The sequence below is a fragment of the Danaus plexippus genome, chromosome 8 (assembly GCF_018135715.1).
Source record: "Danaus plexippus chromosome 8, MEX_DaPlex, whole genome shotgun sequence".
Lineage (NCBI taxonomy): Eukaryota > Metazoa > Arthropoda > Insecta > Lepidoptera > Nymphalidae > Danaus > Danaus plexippus.
Window position 1 is genome coordinate 4,072,406 of NC_083542.1, and position 21,608 is coordinate 4,094,013.

The following is a 21,608-nucleotide window of genomic DNA, read 5'->3' on the forward strand; positions in this document are numbered from 1 at the left end:
AGCGTTCATGTACTAGCCGCTGGCTGCCTGGTTACGAGTTTCAAATGCCGTACAACTGAAGCCACACCCATTACGTCCAAATTACCAAGTCTTCCTCCGCAATCATCACCTCCCTTTGACATGGGTGGCCCGAATCTGGTGATAACATACATTTCATTGGCACCAATCTGTTGAAGATGTGATCTTATCCAAGTTACACGACGGAGCATTCAGATTACAATACATATCTGATATAAAACTATCAGTTCTATATTTCTGTTGTATTAAAAAAATTTAATGACAGGATAATTCTGAACGTTTGCTGTGAAATGTCATTTTGTTAAACTACAAACATTAAAATACAATCTATCACATATAAATATCTGCCAACACGCCGCTGTGTCGTATCACTGAACGGTAATAGTAACTTTGATAACATCGCCGCTTCGTCTCTGAGCACGGCTTTACGAAACTCCGACACAACAAAGACAACGCTTCAATTATTTTCGAACAAAATATATAACGAATTTAGCATAATATATGTAAGGTTAGATGTAACGTAGGGAGTAAGTCGACAGCCGACTCCGCCATAAGTATGCAAACAAACCTTTAGTTTAGTATCTTATACTTCAGAGGTATACCTATGCTCATTCTATATACGGAACCATTTTAATGTATAGGTTTTTTAAATTTCGCGTACAACGAACTATGACTGAAATTCTCTTCGATCCGTCCGGATGTTACACGTAATTTAATTTTTTTTTGTATTATTATTATATATATAATTATATTAGTCACTCTTTAAATATTCAAATTAGTTAAGCGATACTGTAAATTAATCTATTAGGTGTGTCCTGGTAACATTATTTTATTGATGATTTTTTTTTTTAAGAATATTTCGTACTTGAATTTGTATTTAAAATTTCAAATATAAAAATTACAAAAATTTTTAACCGTATTTTTATTTCTGAATGTAACGAATAAATAAACATAAAATTTATGACAAAAATATATTTATTTGGTTTATATAAAAAAAAAATATATTCTTAATATGGCTAAGGGATGGAATGTTAAGTTGCAGTATCACATCACAGGAGGCTTTATAAGAATATGACTTAAAATATTGACATAATATAAACAAAACTACAATATAGATAATACATACGGAACACACGACAGAAGAACTTGAAATGTCACAAATACAAAAAAAAAATTGACAAACGATGAATCTATAGAACTATTATATAATGTAATTAAAAATATATGCCACTTGTTAAATTTTAATAAAATGGGCATACATTTAAACGCCATCTTTGAAGTTCTTTAAAATGTTTAGCATGATTATAGCACACAGATTATAAAAGATTTATATAGCGGTATCTATCATGGGGCCCGGTTGGGACAGAGCCTGCTTCCTCTCCTGAACAGCTGTGACCAACTTTCGGTACGGTCCCAGCGGCAGCCCGAGGCTCTTCATGTCGCTCTCGGTGAGTAGCATCAGCGCGTCAAGGTCGATCTGCTCGTCCTTGAACTTCTGGATGTACTGCGACAGACCCCACGCCGTCAAGAAGCGTTCGAGTGACGAGTATCCCGTGTCATCCGCCTCGGGTTCCTCGTCGGATGTTATAGTGGAACTCCCTGGTGATTGATGGGATTTGTTAGAAACATTACTTTGATTTTAGGCGGTACAAAGTTAGGAAACAATATTCCATAGAGAAATTAGACGTGAATAGATTAAAAAATGTATATGTATATGTTATATATAGTCTATGTACCTGACTGTGTAGAGGCCCACTCAGCTGGTTGGTAAGCGTGTCTGGCAAGGGAGCCCGCGGATCCTATGGACAACTCCTCGCTGGCCGGCATCGCGCTCAGTGTGGCTGTTATGGAACGTCTGAAATGATACACATATAGGAATAAATAAATACATGAAACACGATTACTAACTGAAAAAAACTTCGAATACACATAATTATAAAGATAATAAATGAACCATTTCGTAAAATTAAATGTTTTCTGTCAGCACCCATCAAAACTTGGTGGGAGAAAATAACAATAAGTTATCTATCTGTACATAAATATATAATTTTGGTAATTTTTTATAAAAAAACGGCAAAATCATTTTCGATAATGTATACCGGACCACCACAAACGTGAACAAACAAATGAATCGTCTAAACTGATTTATGCTTTATAGAATTGTAGCATAAAAAAAAAACAGTCCATTCAAAAATCTGGTTTTAAAAATGGTTAAAATTAAATATTATTTTTGTAATCTATTCCTCATATCGTATACAATGACATAAACGATAAAATAATATTAACAATATATCACCTAAACGCAACACTACCAAACCCGGGTCTGTCAAATATACTGGCCGGTTCCTGCAGCAGCACTTCCTGTCCGATGCCGCTGTCTTCCCCCTGTTGCGCCGCCAAGAAGTCGGGTTGACTCGCTGATCTACATTAACGTTAATACGAGCCAAATCAAAATTACTCAATTATCTACAATTACCAACTACATGGCAGTAATTTTCAAGGCTAGCTTAATTTGATAGTCCTAAGAAAACAACAATTCTTCTAAGTAGCTGCTATAAAAAATCTCAAGCAAAAATCAAACTTCAAAGCTATGATGATAATTTCATCAACCATACTGTCTAGTTGACATAGAGTCGCCATTTTGGATCCCCCTACCTGGTGAGTAATGGTTTATCAGTGAAGACATCAGCGACGGGCGCCCTTTGTTGAGGACCGGCTCCGAAGGTGCCGACGTACATGACCTCTGAGTCGCGACGCACTCCGCTCAATGACGTCACCGAGCGACGACCTGTCGTCTCTACCTCGCCTACCTAACACATTAATAGACTACTAAGCTCTCCGAAATAATGTTACATAATTTTTTTTATAATTTCAATAAACGTAAAATAAAAGTAGGTTTGCGGGGTTTTGAGAGAATCACCACAGTGTAGAAATTTTTTTTAGGAACTGAAAACCAGAAGTCGAATTTTCAGAAGTCACTGTTTCGATTCTCCTTGAAGACTTCATTCTATATACCATAAAATATTTCAATTCAAGTACTCAGCTTAACATCGTTTTAATTATTATTTATCTATCCATCATTATATTAGGGTCCAAGCCATGGTTTTTAAAAAGAGTGACGTCAGTATAACTGACGTCACCGAGGGCTATTCTTGACTGTCATCAGGCTCTGAGGTATTTAAGGTAACCCCATAGACGGTTTGACGAATCCCTAACTTCGAAGAGGTCCTATCCCTGCTACGGCTCGAGCGAGACTCCGTAATTTATACTCACGCCTCTATTTATAACAACGCAGGTGGTTATGCGGGTGACACCTGATAATTTCAACTACCCTCATTTATTAGTCATTCAAATATATATATATATATATTTATATAAAAATTGGCATGAATGGTTTAAGATCTAAACATCAAAAGAAAATGGTCAAAGTGGCATCACGCACAAAAGAGTGAATTTTTTTTATAAATATGCTAACAAGACAAATGTGATCAACGCGAATCCGCAGTTGAATGATGATATGTAAAAAATATGGGAAATATACAAGTTTTGAGTCTGCTTGCTTCGATTAAATCCAAAAATGTGATATTCCATCACGTATTTATATATTGTCCACGTTCTTAACATTTATTTGGGAAGGGAATTTTATTGAAATAAAATAGACGGATACTATAGAGACTTTTTGACCACCTTGTACCTAAGGAGATGAAAACTTTCTATCCGTCACCAACCTTGAAGTCGTCTCTAGCGCTGGTTTTCCCAAGGGTGCCGTTCTTGAGTTTGCTGGCGAGAGCTTTCTTGTAGACGGCGCCTCGGCCTCGAGCCCCTGACGACACCGTGCCCACTAGCGCGCTGTACGTCGGACGAGGATCGTCCAGAAGATTACCTGATGATGTACAGATAAGGACTTATATCTAGTCTTCCAGACAATTAATACTCATAGTAGTATTGATTAGCTACAAAATTTACAAGACATAGATCTCAAATCCTGTTCTTGATTAGACTTAATGTTGTTTTAATTCATTAAGTTTATAAACGCTGTCATTTATACTTTTACTTCTGATAACATTCACTGACTATAAATTAAAAAAGTACACATAATTGTCGCACAACGACGTTCTTTTGGCTGATGTGAAGAAGGCTTCATCAGGAAGCTTAAGTCTATAGTGTGTGTTAATCAAAGCCTTTATATTACGAATTAAGCTGCCAATAAATATTTTGAGACAAGCTCTGGGCTAACTCTATGTTATTTAATATTTAACCTAAATGCACCTTGACTCGAGGAGCGTGTCATTTTCTGTTTCAGAGCCAGCAACACGTTGCTTGGTCTATGCGGCATGGTCGTTATTTCTTCGTTGTATCCGTGGTCCCATTCCTTGGCTAGTTTCTTTAATTCTTTGTCCGCCATCACCTCCGCCTTACTCTGCCTCTTAGTGTACTGCTTTTGAAGTTTCTCGTGATCCTTCTTCGCCTTTTCTTTGAGGGACTTCGCCTTTTTTCTACAGTTATCATAGAATTAAATGTTAAAATTAATTGGACTTTTAAATCTCTATTTATGTTGATATGTATAGTTTTGGTATGACGACTAAAGTGTGTAATTTGTATAACTTTATAATTTATACAAATAATCAGGGTAAATGTATTGTGCGTTTGCTTTGGTATTTTTAACAATCGTTAATGGCAATGCACGCGTTTGGTGTTCTTTTGTTTATTTATAAAAAATATTTATTAAATTGAATAAAAAAAAGGTTTACAATGATTGAATGAATGAATGTTTTGTTTATATACACACAAACACACACACGAACGCACGCACGCACTCACACACACACACACACACACAAGCGGAGTTAAGGTAAGACGAAATGGAAGAGATGAGCTTTATAGACATGATACGTAAATGTTAGTTTTAAAGCCGTCACATTTATTACACACTTGTCGTTATTTTCCAGTTTGCCGATAGTTTGGTCGAGGAAACGCAGTATATCATCTCTTCCGTTGATGGCGGCCAGCTCCTGGGCCGTGTGACCGTCTACGTCCATGGCGTACAGGTTAGCACCGAAGTTTACCAAAAACGTCACGCATTCCTTATGACCGCGTGCAGCTGCTAGGTGGAGGGCTGTGTTGCCGAAGTAATCATATTTATCAGGTTCACCCCTGGAAAATATTGTCCTGATATATTTTTTTAAGGCTAAATAAAACTTCATTTCTATTAATTATTTATAAGTTGTAATGTGTCTAATATGTTTTTTATACTATACTGTATCTTGTATAGGCAGGCTAAGTTTTCACACGAAATGAGTGCTAGGATTTCAATCGAACTATATAGCTTTTAAATTTAATATTAGAACGAAAAAAAAAACAACAAGGAAATGAATACATTATAATCAGCCATCATTCAGTAAAACCTTATTTAATATAACTCATAGGTCTTATCTTTTATATATACGTCATTAATTACGATTTATAGATTTTATTTGATAATGTACATTTTAATATATTTTTTTAAATTTTATATTGCATGTTATCAATGTTTTGCTGTGAGTAATGTTTTATATGTAGACACATCTTTATACGTGCACATTTTTATATGTTAATATAAATGTATATATGTGGTAAGTAATGACGAATAGAGCAGCTCAACGTCGAGGTAAGGCTTTGAGGGATTATTAAAGTAAAATTTTCTAATATCGATACCTGATGAGTAAATATTTCTATATTAGTTAGTTTTATTTAACATTTTTACTATCCATACAGTTTGACGGAAATCTGAGGTGAGATATGTTGTTTATAAAGACAAAAACCGAGTATAGTTTTAATTTTCTAACATTTTGTTTGTCATTATTATTAGTTTGTTATTTTTCGAATATAAAAAGGAATTCCATTAATTGTTTTAACTCACAGGAAATCTTTTTGATACCCTTCTTGTCTGTAAACAATATCTCGTTTCAGAAACTCGAGAGTTAATAAAAAGAACAGTGATATTGTGTTAAGGTAATGTGTTAAAATTTAATCTTCTCAAATGTTTATAGTTACCTATAATTGTATAGGTAATGTTTTGTGTATAAATGTATGTTGTAAGTCATGTCATGTTACCCTCTGCCACAGAGTAGTCGTAGTGCCTCTATGTGACCTTCAAAGGCAGCCCACAAGGTCGGAGTCATGCCTGATTCATCCTTGTTGTTGCACTCCTTCCTCGTCGCTTCCCTAAGCACTTCCAGGAGACCATCTTTAGCTGCTCTGAAATTTTTCATAGAACATTTACATCTCACAACTCGTATTCTATTTAAGATGAATCGATTGTCATCGTATATACACGCGTTAATTTTTTCAACTGCCACTTTATTTATATGTATTTTTATTACTATTTATTTCGTTCGTATATTATTATTCAATTAATTAATTAATCTATGTATTCGTTAATAATAGGTAAGTGCGTGTATTAAAATCGTCGGAATTAATGATAGTGACATCTCAGTGACACGCATATATGGAATAGTGTTTAGTTAAATAAGTTTTAGCAAACGAAAATGAAATGACTATATAGTTAGTGATGACGCGCAAAAAACAAAAGTCACAGCGTATCCGGAAGCAGTATAATGTGAACCGTGATACGTTCATCACAATAGAGGGGTGACTTTCACCCACATGTCACCGTGAGAACTAACTTATTAGGCGTCAATGGTTACTAAACGCGATACACTTACTCTACGAGACGACTTTCACTCATCTTATAATGAGTTATAGACCATTACAACCATTGTATTAATTAATATTTTTTGTTTTAGTAACTATTACATTTGTTTTTAATAAACAGCTGTTAGTCCTCGTGTATCCTTAGAATACTCTCACCGTCTTCAAATATTGGGTATTGGAGTATCCTCAAACCTTAACTTTGGGCGGTTCATTGAGTCCAAAGCTAAGCTAAGCACGGAAACTGCCCTAGCAAAAGAGCAGCAGTACTTCACCCAGAGACAGCTTCTTTGTTTATACAAGGCACAGGTCCATTCGTATGGAGAATACTGCTGTTGCAACTGGGCGGGTGCTGGTAAATGTCTCTCCACTAGCCCAAACTTCGTCCAGACTCGTACAAAAGGGCTTTTTATTGACCATAACTTAGTCAAATTACATCTACGCAGCCTAGAGCATAGGGAAAAGTAGCCAACCGCTTTAATTTTTGCATCCACTTTCTATCGTCGGAACAGCAGAGGCAGGCTAGGCCTCCATCAGTTCCTTGTAGACCTTCCTCGCATCCGCACGAAGCAATACGTTTCGTCCTTCCTGATATGAACAGCAAACGTTGCCTTCGAGTTATAATTTGCCTGTCTTCAGGAAAACGGTGAATAGGCTGTTTCTAAGACAGTGCGTTCACCACCTACTTCATTTCCACCTTCCAACCGGAAAATGACAGGCAAGGAGTATTCAGTTTTAGTTTTAGAATTGTTTTGAATTAATTATTGTGTTGTATTTTTAGTCGTTTTTTGTTCCGTGGTGGGTATACCTTTGGTAACCACGGTAACGTGACACCTGCGAAGCTGCTCGATAAGCTGATAACGTATCATTTTAAACAAAATAGGACTCTACATGTCTGCGTTAAAGTCGTTAATGGTGTGTAAAACATTCCCTCATATCTGTTGGACCGTAAAAGTGCGGGGTGAAAAACGATAAACCACCTTCAAATTATAACAATAGTGTTTTTATCTGTATTTTAGAGGTTGCCAGGTGTTAGATCGAACTGTGCTTACAATGGCTGCGGAAGTAACGTTGTAGGAGACACGCTCCGAGTATCAGGAGTTCATTAACCGAAATTAGAGTTAAATGAAAAAATCATATCAAAAAAATTATACTTCTTTTTTATAATTTATTAAAAAACAATTGCTAAACATATAGTATTTAGTGAGATCTAAGACTTTCGCGAGTATTATTCATTTAAATTAATTTAAACTAATTTTTTTAAGTTTTAAAATAATAAAATCCGCATTGTATATCCGAAAATATACTAGTTTCATTTAGTATTTAGAATTTGTATAGCGTTATTACAATTTCGAATAAAGATATTCTTCTGGTGGGTACTTATTTTACGATGATTTAATTTAATTGTATTGCTTTTGTGAACCAGTGTTAACGAAAGGTATTTTTTACCGCTCTCAACCTGTTTCATGTGAGTCGGAACTAGTTGTTAAACAGAAATTGTATGTCACTTCCAGTTACCGACGTAGAATATCAGATTTCTAAGTAACCTGATTAAATTCTGTTTTGGAATTCAATCTCAGCCTGTCCTGTTGGGTTTTCTATATGACTGTCTTTTGAATAAATAAAAGTATTGATAAAGAACGATTGAAGTTCAGAATCTTTTTGGCCAACGTAGCTGCATATATTTGTTTTTAGAACTTAAAATTTACATTTGAATAATATTTTATCTGTATACTTATGGTTATGTGTTATTAAGTAAATGAAAAACATGTAGAAATATACATTGATTAAGATGGGGCTAAAGTCAAGTTACGCTTGTGCCTCGCGTGTTGAAAATATTTTAATGAACTCGACTTCACTTCACATCTTATTATCATTTAAATATCGACGTTTGCAATGTTAATTACATATTTTCTAATACTAATGATTTTACGTTTAATTTTCATTTATTATCTAGTAGTATTGTCCTTATACATTAATGATTTAACAGAAAATAAAGACATTCTTCTTCGTGTATTGTGAATTTGTTTTGTATGTCTAAGCTGTACAATAGGTACACTTAAAGAAAATAAAGACGTAACTCGAGGATTAAGAGCAAATTTGCTTCAAATAATTCAGGTTAGGTACTAGAAATTTTGTTTAAATATGAAATACCTACTCTCATAATACCTACGGTTACCTTACATACCAATACGAGATAGTTAGAATAAATGCATTAACACTGAAAACAACAGTAGTTTTTAGTTTCAATAAGGAAGTTCTAAAGATATTGTAATCGATTAACGTGAAATATATAATTATTACCAGAATTATCGATATATTATCGTCTGAAGAATGAAAAGATAGCATCTAATAAAAATACAAAAGATATGAAGGTACTTACTTATGGAACCTATCTGTTGTCATTTTGAAAGGATTTATAACTTCAAGATGATACAGTAACTAGTTTATAAGTTTGTTCAACTCATTTTCGTGGAATACCACAAAATTGATAATGCTAGAAAGTAGAAAACTTTGTCACACTTTACACTTTGATCATCTGAATTAGTTTGTTTTTGTTTTTTTTTTTAATTTCACCACAGTCGTTATTATAAAATATGTGCTAAAATACTGAACACGATATTGCACTAACAATAAGTAATATTAGTTATGAACACAGGTGCAACTGTTATCAAAATGTCAATAATATATTATATTTCAGACAATTGTTATCAAAAGTATATATACGACAAGCGATATAAACCTTACTACACCTGGTTCGTGGGAAAATGCGAAATTACTGAACAACTGTGAACATAGCAACAATATGTTTCAATGACCTTTTGGTGGACAGTGCCATCTTGTTGATATTGGTAATACTAAATCGATTGTATAGCAGTTGGGTCAACAGAATACTGGTAGCTCCATCTATGAATGAATAGCTAGCTTAAAGATTTCATTCAACGCTAGATGGTGCTAGTATACTTTTGAAGTATGTCTAATAGTTTTACATTTTGATATTCTTAAAGATACTTTTATAAATTAATTCTTCGAGTTATCCTTCTGAACAGTATGTCATTTTATATTGAATAAATAAAATATAAATAATAAAAGAAAAATATTATTATTGTGCATTTAAAATAATTTTAATGGCTCTTTCATCATAAGTTTAAAAATTAATCAAATAAGATTAAATATTTAAATAAGAATTTCACCTTACACTATGTTGTAACTGTTTTTTAACAAATAGTTTTTATAATTTTAAGGTATAATTGGCAAGTGAGCTGGTTTTAATTATGCCTTAAAATTTTGTTTGTTCAAAATTGTTCATGATCTATAGTGTAACATATTATTTTCAATAAATTAAGAACTAAACACTATTACATATAAATACAATGGATGGGTTTGCTTGTGATTTTAAAGTTATTTACTTTTCTTAATTGCTTGGGGTTTCAGTATATTGGATCATATGAATTTATTTATATTTGTCTGTATGTCTGTCTTCGTAAACTTTGGTAATGCTGAACCGTTTTTAACGAGGGTTTTACTTTGTAATAGAGTATGTAGGGATATATAAAGGCTACATAAAATCACGCTGCGACCCTCGGGGGCCGCCCAAAAAGAGCAAAACGGGGCGAAGTCGTAGGGGATAGCTAGTATTTAGGTATATAAGTGCAATGATTCGTTATATCTGCTTCCAGAAATTTCTATTCCAGTTTCAATAACGCACAGTGCAGATCAAACATTAGGCTGGAGTTGTAAAAATATTGGACAGCAAAAAAAAATAATACATAATTTAATAATTTGTAATGCATTGGAATTCTACAAAAAAAATGTTTTGTTGTCTATGATTTGTCTCTGAGTTTACTGATAGCGTTCATAATGTGTCGTATAGATGATACTATTAAAAGGCTTATTACGGCTTATGGCTACATTAAAACCATCGAAAGTGCTCAGAGATATTCAGAACAAATATTTGCTATCCATTAATCGATATCATCTAATGCGTTTAGTGTGTAGCCCTTCATACGTGACGGCAATACTCGTGATTAGCTCCACTTATATTATCTTTGGACATTTTTATTACACAGATATTATATATTGGACGGTCGACTGTCGATTTGTAAAGCTTTAGGACAGCAGAGTTTTTTTTTTTTAATCTACATTTGTTTCTGTCAAAGGTTTATATCTGTCAGACTTTTGATGAAAATCATGGAAATGTTAAATTATATAATAGCTTGTTTGATTTTTTTTGCATTAACTTATATAGTCTGTTTCATTAGTTCTAAAAGTATGTGAGTATTGGTATTATTTTTATCTGTCCAGTGGCTTAAAATTAAAGTGTTATTTTTTTACAAATATTTTTCACGGCAGATTATGAATATTCATCTAGACCTTGTTATAATAAACGCTTATGATTTGTAAAACTAACTGAGGAATCTACTTATATAGTAACGGAGATATAGATGAGTTACTAAGTTCTTAATTAGTATAGATATCTATTAGTCCAGGAAACTACAAAACATTTAAAAGTATCGTAATATACAATATAAATAAAATGTAAAATTACCAACAAATCATTTTTTATGTCGATAGGTGTTATAATGAGACAAGTCCGCGGTATATTCTATGTATGAATCCGACACCCGGCATCGAAAATCAAATTAAAATGATTAGTTTAAATAAACCAATAAAGCGGTCTTAATGCTCCGTGGAGATGATTGCCGCAGCGATATATCTGTTTTTTTTTTTAATGTTCGTTTATCGCCTGATAATATAATAATCATATCATCACAGTAATGGCATGCCAAATAAAATATACCTACCCTTTATTACACGTGGCATCCGAATATTGTTACGGATAAATAAAAATATACAAACTAATCTATGACTTATTTTTGTAACCATAAGGTCGATTCTAGCTTGCGTGTAGATATTCGTGTCTGACGTTTTCGATTAACAAAAATGCCGGAGCTCGAAAACGGAACATGTACAAATTGGGTGAAGTTCGGAGCGCGCGGGAAAGCAATATGTTTTTATTTCTTTTTAATTTCCGGTCCGCTTTTAATGGCGTCGAAATCAATATAATGGTGAAGCGGCCAGCGCCATTTTAGCGTTTTGTGGTTTTGCTCATTTAACGTCATTGAGCTTAAACCGAACACTACAATTAATGCTCGTATTATTTTCTGTTTATTTTAAACTTACCACATATTTTATAAATCATTTCAATCACGTTTCATGTATTCATAAATTTTATTAGACGGTTGTTAGTTAAATAATATCATTAAGATTTAAATATTTGTACGACTAGACAATTTGCTTTATAAAATGTTTAAGGAAAACAATGTATCTTGCCGTCTTTTATTATCTTTTATACTGGATTTTAGTTTATTATAATTAAATTAATAGTTTTAATATATTATATATACGTCCACACATACTGAGTACTTAGAAAAGAAAGTTAAAAATGAATTACTTTCATATCGCTCTTAAAAATCCAAATTAATTATTGACTGTTAAAATTAAGACAGTACAACTATCTTATAGAAAACACGTTGACAAGTTCATATAAACCATATATATATTCCGTAAGTCATAAAAAAACTTGTGTGATAACACAAAACCATAACTGATTTTATATATTTTCATTATAACTATCACCTCCAGCGTAACATGCATAGCTTACAGAACAGTCCTATAATAATACATATAAAATCAAATCCGCCCAAGCCTAGTTCACCGGATGAAAAAAAATGAGAATAAAATGAAGCATCACGGGCCCAATCGGCCGCAGCGTCGCTGGGAACGGAATTTTAAAACTGTACAGTTTGTGCACAAGCCTTTTGGTTATTTGAATGAAAAAAATAATAATAATATAGCGGATCCACTAACTGTCAATGTCAGAATTATTACTGTCTTGTTAGATTTTAAAACAAAATACGATACCAGGCTGTTTTATGCCTTACTGGAAATATTTGTGACAAGAAAATATGAAAATAATAATAACATATAAATATATGCATGTACGTTTAATGAAACATCTAGATAATTTTGTTTGTTTTAATTACACCTTATTATTACAACTATACGTAATTTACGATGTATTTACATATGTAAAATTACCAATTATAAGAGAAAAATATTATCATAAACAAAATTTTACTTGTCAATAACACACTATAAAAATTTTATTACCATTGATAATTTTTACAACATTGAAAGATAAATAAAACAAAAAAACATATGTTTATTATGTTTTGTAACAATGATACGAAAACTTTCGAAAAGACACCATAGATAAGCTATTAAAATATAAAAGCTGTATAAAGATGTTCCGTTGCGTGAATAAATTGTGTTAACACAATGTATTACAGATTGTATTAAAATAAGCTGGAAGATCGTTTACAAGTCATCCTTAGCGATCGATCGATGTTCGAGCATAGACCAAACAAAACCAGAGACAACATTAAGTATAAGTAAAAGAAAATAACACACTACATAAATCCAAAATAAAAAAAATACACAATAATAATAAAATATTGGAGTATTAATATTGTTTATATTCGAAACGTTATAATAATAAGATGTAACAGTGATTATATATTATAAATATATTTTATAATAATATCTGTATGATATATCAGCTACATATAATTTCTGAACGCAAGTCACGTGGGGTAATCGATATCGCCTGCTTCCGCCACTTAGTGCTGTTTGTTGGACGACCATTAGTTCGAGGAACGTCATCGCAATGTTTTATATTAAGATGTTGCATGATAAATACATTTTATATTATTCATATCATCCTTGCTATATAACACGTTAATATTCACAAATTAATACCAAGATGGCGGAACGGTTTTATATATCTTTTTTTTTAATTTTTATATCGTATTAACAGAGTATACTATGAAGTTACAGGCGTATACATTTCTGACTTTTATTTTTTCAACGGTTTTTTTTTTAAGTAAAACCTTTCTATTTTTTGCTTCTTAATTCAATGTGCATTGTTAGAAAAAAATGTCCCAAAAGATTTTCATGTTTTTCAGTTGACGTAACTTTAATTTAATGGACAGTACTCCATTCAGCCATTTGTATTATTTTATTATATACAAGTATGACAGTACAATTTTATATTAAAAAAGATCGCATATGTTATACTCACTAATTATGTATTACATATTAAATTTCATATAAAAATAAATAAATCTTATAATAAAAAGCTAACCCTCTTACATTATCTACAATAAAGGCTTGAATGTTTTATATAATGTATTTATAATGTTTATAATTTTATAACGCAACAAGATAAATAGCTCTATTTATTAGAAAGCGCTACAATGGCGCCGTTTAACAGGAAGCTGGCAGGAAATAGCCACTAATGGCGGCGGCGGAAGTAACACCATTACGGTTAGTGATGTTCAAATAATTACTCGCTTTTATTTACTTTGAAAGTATACACTTTGCCGAGTTCAAAAACCATTAACTATTACATGAAGATTTTATCTTAACAGAATTATTTTTATGTTCATAATAAAATTATATATATATATATATATATATATATATATAACTTAGAAAATCATTAACCCATATGATAACAGTCTAAGTAGATTATACATGTAATGTAAATACAGTCTCAATTTTTTTATTTTCATCACGAAAAAGTTTTCACGGATTGGAGGTTTCATGAAATTGGAAGAAAAAAAGAATCTTCGCTCAAAACTAACAAGAACCAAATAAAAAAAAAAAGATTTATGTTTCGAAAAAATAATTATTTACTCTATCCTTACAACTGATATAAAGTTGTATCCAAATACTGGCATGTTCGAATAAGTTTAAAAAAAAAAAAATATAACCCGTATTATTTTGTGTCAATAAATGTCGTATTTACATCATCTGTTTTAGTTTTTTTTTATAATTGTATATTAACCTTTTCAAAGGCATCATAATAAATAAAGGTTGCCGACAACTTTCATCCGTCTCCGAGTTCAGTGGAGTTCACCAATAAATTGTCGGTCGGGTTCAAGTGAAAAGATAAAACGCTGTTTATATTACACGATTTACAACTTACAATATATTATTATTATTTGGATAAACTACACGTATTCAACGGGTCGAATCGTTTAAGCATATATAAATAAGATACATATTTATATCTTTTTTTTTATAGAATATGGCCATAGACAATCGATAAAATTTTCAAGGTTTCCTACTGATTTAAACATTTAATAGTTTCGTATTTGTCACTCATATATATATATCTTATGGTTTACCCTAGTTCATGATGTTTCTTGAGTATTGTGAACCTTCTTGCAGAATAACCAAGTTATGATCAACTGTATACAGCCAATTTGCAAAACAAACGGAAGAATGGATATTAGTTGTCAGTAATCAAAAATCAGCGTATTTGTTATATCCTTTATCAAAATATTCTTTAAATATCCATTAAGTTCATTATTTTTGCAAGAAAACTATGATTTAAATTTTCTGCTCACAATACAAATGTAAAATAATATTAAATCAATATATTAATCTTCTTCCAAACTCGTTAGGTGTTATACAAAAAGGTTATATATATCAAAGGAATTGTAATTTTTCCTTGTAACATAGCTGGGAGTAAATAAATAGATTAGAAGTAAACAGATTAAAAATAAGGGAATTAAAAAAATTTTCTCTCAATAATTTTAGATTATTGAAGTTATTAATCTCAGACCTATCTGTGTACGTACAGGTATAAAACAAACAATTTTCTTTCAGCTAAACAGAGCTGGTTAGAAGATACAATATTTTTCCTGTATTTTACAATATTCATACTTTTTAGATACAGAATATAAATAAAAAATCTTTGTTCTTTTAATAATTACGTAATTATTCTTTTGAAAAATATGGTATAGGGTACTACAGAGAGTACAGTGTTTTCTTATCTGAATATATTATAGGTGGCGTGAAAGATTTTTAATAGCAAATAGAATATCATAATATATTAAAAACATGTTCGTATAATGTTAAAAGACTATTTTTGCTACAGATGACGTATCTAAGTTTTTAAGATATATGTAATGACTTACAAAATCTTTATATTTTTAGACGTGTCTCTATCGTGTCGTCGCTTGTGAATGCGTTCAGAATCGGGAAACTTTTCCTGTTGTAACGAGTTTCAAATTTGGAAAATCTACTTAGAGACTAACTTTGCAACTTGGCGCTTGTTTTTCCAATTTTCTCCTCTCCACAAATCCGTGAAGAGCTAACCTTATCTAACGTCTTAGCGAAAATGACTTTATGGGGAAAAAAAGCTTGTTTTGATAACATTGAAATGATTAAGAAGTCTTAATACAGGATATATTATAGAAACAATACATTTTTTTTATTTAAATTTACAAAGTTTTACGCGAACTTGTCTAAGACGAATTTATGAACCACAAAATGGAAGAGTACATTTGTAATTTAATAATCAATTGATGTTTCAAATAAATCAATTGCGAGCATTAAATGACTGGCGACATACATGCACGATAGGTATTAAAAAAATATCATTCGGAATAATAAAGAAGTTATCGTCTGTGAGATCTGATGGCTAGCGAATGGAAAAATGTAAAAAGGCGGCAACTTGATTCATAATGGAAGCAAACATGGCGGCACTGATTGAGATCTGAAAGGGAGATAACAGTGGGGTGGCTAGCTTTGTCTTGTGATGACGTCTATTATAAGTAAACATCTGCTAGCAATCAAGATTATTTGCATTGTTTGAAGGTGCTAATATGTGTTTAAGTACGACACTCATTTTAAAGTAATTAAGAACAGCCACCGCTACGTAATTAAACGTCAGGGCTGGGAGTACTAAAATAAATTATATTCCTATTTTAAACATTTCAAACAAAATATTTAATTATCGTTATTTATATATCTTCCATTTCTTTTCAATTCCATCAATCAATTTCAATGTGAACTATTAATGATGATGAAATTATGATAAATTCAATGATTTATGCTAAACTTCAGTTTAGAAACGAGTAGAGGCAACGAAATAAAACCTCACCTACATTGAATGGCGATAAATAATTTGTTCATACAAATATTTCATACGCATACGAAATTAGATTATTTTTTTTCTGGAAAAGGAAAAATAAATCTATTCAAAACTAAAGGCGAACAATGACAAAACAGAACAATTTGCTTTCCACATTTTTACTACACTTTCTCTGGGGTGTATATTTTAGGAGGTAACGTAGAAATGAGAAAATGCGATGTGGTCTCGGGATATTTGAATACAATAAAAAGTGTAATAAAATAAACTGGCCGCAATAATTTTTATTGTAAGAAGAACCCTCGAATTATCATTTAGATGGCTAGCCAGCAATATGGCGCGAATTCGGGGGGAAAAATAGATGAGAGGCCGGCATTGTTGATACGCGTTTAAGAATATACATTTATTAAATAAATTATATTGTGAAAAGATTTCAAGATTTATCATATTATTGATAATTATTAAATTATATCAATGTTTGTGTAACAAATAACATCGAAAATATATTTCTGAACGCAACTAGTTAAGTATTCATTGCGAGTGTCGTGATTTAATACAGATATTAAAATTTAATCTGAATGTCGTCACCAACGAGTATTAATGACGATCTCCCCACAAGAAACCATTCCCTGGAAACACATTAGTGTGATGTTATTCTGTTACAGCCAACGCGTTGCACGAGCGGTGGCGGGGCTTCTATATATACGCGTAATAATTATATTTATATAGTATTTTTAACAAAAAAAAAACAATGTTACAAGTGGTGCCACCCGTCCCGTACTAATTATAATATATCATAACCCTGGATTACGATTGATTGCAATTAGTTATAATACTGAACCATTGTAATTTTGTAATGGCAACATTTAAGTGTCAACATGTATTTGAAAACTGTAAATACTTCAGCCATTTTGTAAGACATTACTGGGAGTGACGCTGAACATTAAAGCTAGAGTCTGTAACTGTACATCAAATACTTTACTTCAATTAATGTAACCTATTAAATTGTTTTAATGAAATTGCGATATAAAATATATTATATTGTAGTTTTATATTATTTAGCAGTGTTAAACGCTCCGTCAAGTACAATGTCCTCTCCCTTAGTATTGGGCTGAGTGTGTCGGGGGATAAAATGGAAACAGAATCAGTCTGATAAATGATTTCGTTACAAATGTTATTTTGATCTTTAGCGATATCCCGGGATTTGTGCAGTGGGCTACCCGACTTTTGATTGCATTGCGCGCAATCCCGCAATTAATTGAGGTTATATTATTACTAAGTTGTAAATTTTTATCAACACGTAAAAATTTACGTATTAACGACTATTATTATATCGATAAAACTGAAAGTAAACAAGGTTTTTATGATAAACTACTTTATATACAAATGAAATTAACAATTCTGCTTATAGTATCTCTAAATTAACAATCTGCTTATACATGTCCACATAACACAATAAATCAGACGGCGCCTTATTTAAAAAAAACATTAACATTCAGTGATAATACAAATCGAGTTTATGTAAAAAAATATATTCTATTCAATAAAAAAAATGAAAAATAAATGCAACTTATATATAAAATTAAAACTACTAGCCTCTTTATGTTTCGACAGAGTTGCCCTGTGAACAATAAGATATTTCAGTGACAATCATATTTAGCTAGATAAAACTATCCCAAGATACAGACTATATTAAATTTCAACATAATACAGTGCACACGCTTACATGTATTCAGCTAACATAATTTAGAATGTATAGATAATTTAGAAAAAAGTCCTTAGTATAACTTATAACGCGTCAGTAAATTTAAATCTATACAAATAAAGCCTAGTTGTAACCAGTAACAGACAGCTAGAAGTTAGATTTCTTTGATTAATTTTTTACACCTGGGTCTGAGAGTTACTAGATTTTTCAATACATTTTTATTTCACACAACTACACTTACGCCATTTCCCTTCTCCGTGACTAATCCTCAAGTATATGGACATGTTCAGCTTAACATATCGTCTTTCTGAATCTGCAGCTGAATGGCGTCCCTCCCTATACATATTTTTAACTAAAGGATTTATAATTCTCACCAGTTTGTAGGCGATCCATGCGACTGTGGTGTTGTCTAACCGAGGTCCCATGAGCGGATTCATTTGTCCAAAGTAAATTGTAAACCAACTGTAACATCACATAAACATAATGTGTGCAAATTTATATTATAATTTCCCGTAAGTTTTAATATGTGGAATCGAAGAATAATAAATGTTAAATAATCTATTATATTAATATCAAAATTCTACTCACAAAATCCACATACAGAATGCTGCCAACATAATACTGCTTTGGATGATTCTAACAAAAAGCAAACATTATAGTATATTATTCAGCAAGAAGATTGTATTGTTGAAAAAATTATAATAAACACACCCTCTAAGTGGGCCTCTTCTTACAAAGAACGGTCCTATAAACATCATCACAGCGAAGAATCCTGTAATAGCATATAATGGAACCAGGAAATACTCCTTCGTTTCCGTTTCCGACTCCGGAGGTTCCTGTCTTCTGAAGCGATTTATTTCAGAGTCCCAGTCATCGTAAAAGCTATCGTCCACCTCAATTTCAGTTTTTTCATCTTCGAAGAGAACAGAGATGACGTTAATAAGTTGAAAATTATCCGATGTATATAAAAAAATGTATATTTATCACAACTGATCGATTTAGAAACAAAGCGTTATAAAAGTTCCCGTTAGTCATTTTAAAATTAAGTTTTTTCGGATGTGCAATTAGATTTTATTTGTTTGTTTAAAATATGGCCTTCGTCCGTGCAAAGACTTGCACAGTATATTCTGCCAGGCAATTAGATTTTCAACGACCATTGTATATTCTGCCAATGTAACATTTCTGAACTAACAAAAAAATCCAGTACCCACCTTCCAAGAGCGCCCTGACCATATTAATCTTTTATTTTTACAAAATTTATATATAGGTAAATTAAAATCAAACACCCACTGACAGCGACTGATAGGTCATTCTATATATTTTTTGATTATATTCAATATAAAGGTTTTATGCTAACTGCTTCATCATATTGATGGAAAAAAAGTACCAATATTTCCTGTGTATTGCCAATATTAATGATTATAATGTAATAAAAATGTTAGATAAATAATAATAAGGCTGGTACATGAGACAGCTCGTTCTCATTTCCCCAGGCTGTATCAATATCAGATCTGATCGATGGAGGCAAGCCTGCCCTGTAATGACTCAATTATCCGCTTAGAGGGGGCGTGGATCACTACACTATGTCTTCATTACAAAAGAACACTAGTTATGGAGATCGTTTTAATATTATTTTCTTAACTCAAAATAATATTCCACACATCTTACGTTGTCCAAACTCTAAACATTACTAGGTATTATATTTGACTGAACTTTAAATGATGAAACTCTTAAACTTCTATATCGCGTCTTAGCTTCAGTTACTCGTGTGTTAAAAATGTATTTAAATCGTAAAGTATACGCATTTTGTGTATGAAGTTCTATTAAATAGAATTCCTTTATAATATATTTCCATGTTCATATAATGTAGCTCGTTGCGCACACGCAGCGTTGTTCTAGCACGCTATCTATGTGCGGGGAAATACTGCAAAGAATTTATTGGCGATACCGATAGTCGTGATGAGCATTTATGGTGCATTTCCAGCGTCTAACCATAGTTTACTAAATGTTATCTCCAACCATCACAGCTCCGACTAACCCACGGGGTCATGAATTGATTTTTAGGCTTCAATTTTGTATATCCGATAATCAGCGCAGTAGTCTTTTTTTAAACAAAATGGCCCACCGTAATATGAGAATAGGAAAATAAAGATCAACAATACGTCGAGATAGAAAATCAATAATTGTGAATATAAATTGTATCGTCATTTGCTTAGTAAGTTATCGAAATGGATTTTTGTTTATAATTTGATGTATATGTCAACGTGAGGAAACTTTATTATTCTCCATAATAGAAGTTTGTAAACTTATAAGTAACGTAACGTCTCGCTAAAAAGTTTTTATTTTATGGAATCTCATACTAAACGATTTTATATCGATAAAGGAAAATTAAATATATTAATTTTGGCGGAATCTTGATGATTATTTATCGAAAACTTTAGTTTCTCGTAACTAAGTTTCGTATTCAATATTTTAATATATAGTAATGGTTCTCTTAGGTGTTAACATTGTGTTGTCAAAAAGCGAACCAAAATGGCGGAACGTTTTGACAGATGTCAGTCTAAGGGTCGGGTCAAGCCGGTCTGAGTTCAATTTCCGGACCAAAAAGGATGTTTTATGATATGAATTTTGATATTCCATCAGTTTAAAACTATCAAGTAGGCGTAAGTTGGATTGATGGCATTCATGTCAATGTTGCAAGCATACAATATTAAAAGATATTTGTAAATAATACAATAAAAACAATTAATGTATTTCAGTATATTGATTTCCATACAATATTTTTATTTTATATTATATTTATATTTTGCTACTAAGGAATTCTAGTATTATGTAAACTATTATTCTATAAAATATTTAGACCAGGCGCAATTCTCGTCGCCTACAAAATCGTTGCTTACATACAAGTATAATCGATTGAAAAATAATTGATTTCAACTAATAAACTTCCTTTTTTTAAAGCATCGGAAAGATATTAATAGAGAGTAATATAAAATTACATTATAGAACATACAATATTGCCTATAGTTATAATTTTTCGAGATAGATTCTTTATATGTAACACCTTGGCCGGGCTTGCCAGTGTAAAAAAAAAAAAAAATAAACTGTCAAAAATTTCGCCAAATAATAAGAGGAATAGCATCTTATATCACAATATTCCGGTATTTATAAGACCGCTCGGCGTCATAC

At 31.7% G+C, this 21,608-nt stretch overlaps 2 protein-coding genes across 2 annotated transcripts; both read right to left on the reverse strand.

Moving 5' to 3' along the window:
* Positions 1-328: 328 nt before the first annotated feature.
* On the reverse strand, positions 329-9,470 carry LOC116775946 (pre-mRNA splicing regulator USH1G). The gene is made up of 9 exons (XM_032669013.2): positions 9,092-9,470; positions 6,112-6,255; positions 4,951-5,172; positions 4,288-4,514; positions 3,747-3,901; positions 2,674-2,828; positions 2,315-2,440; positions 1,755-1,873; positions 329-1,617 (listed from the first exon to the last, which is right to left on the reverse strand). The coding sequence occupies exons 1-9, from the start codon at positions 9,112-9,114 to the stop codon at positions 1,346-1,348; spliced, it is 1,443 nt and encodes a 480-aa protein (XP_032524904.2). The 5' UTR covers positions 9,115-9,470; the 3' UTR covers positions 329-1,345.
* Positions 9,471-18,070: 8,600 nt separating this feature from the next.
* On the reverse strand, positions 18,071-19,721 carry LOC116775588 (V-type proton ATPase subunit e-like). The gene is made up of 5 exons (XM_032668501.2): positions 19,631-19,721; positions 19,131-19,332; positions 19,008-19,055; positions 18,794-18,881; positions 18,071-18,335 (listed from the first exon to the last, which is right to left on the reverse strand). The coding sequence occupies exons 1-5, from the start codon at positions 19,650-19,652 to the stop codon at positions 18,315-18,317; spliced, it is 381 nt and encodes a 126-aa protein (XP_032524392.1). The 5' UTR covers positions 19,653-19,721; the 3' UTR covers positions 18,071-18,314.
* Between the last annotated feature and the right edge of the window lie 1,887 nt (positions 19,722-21,608).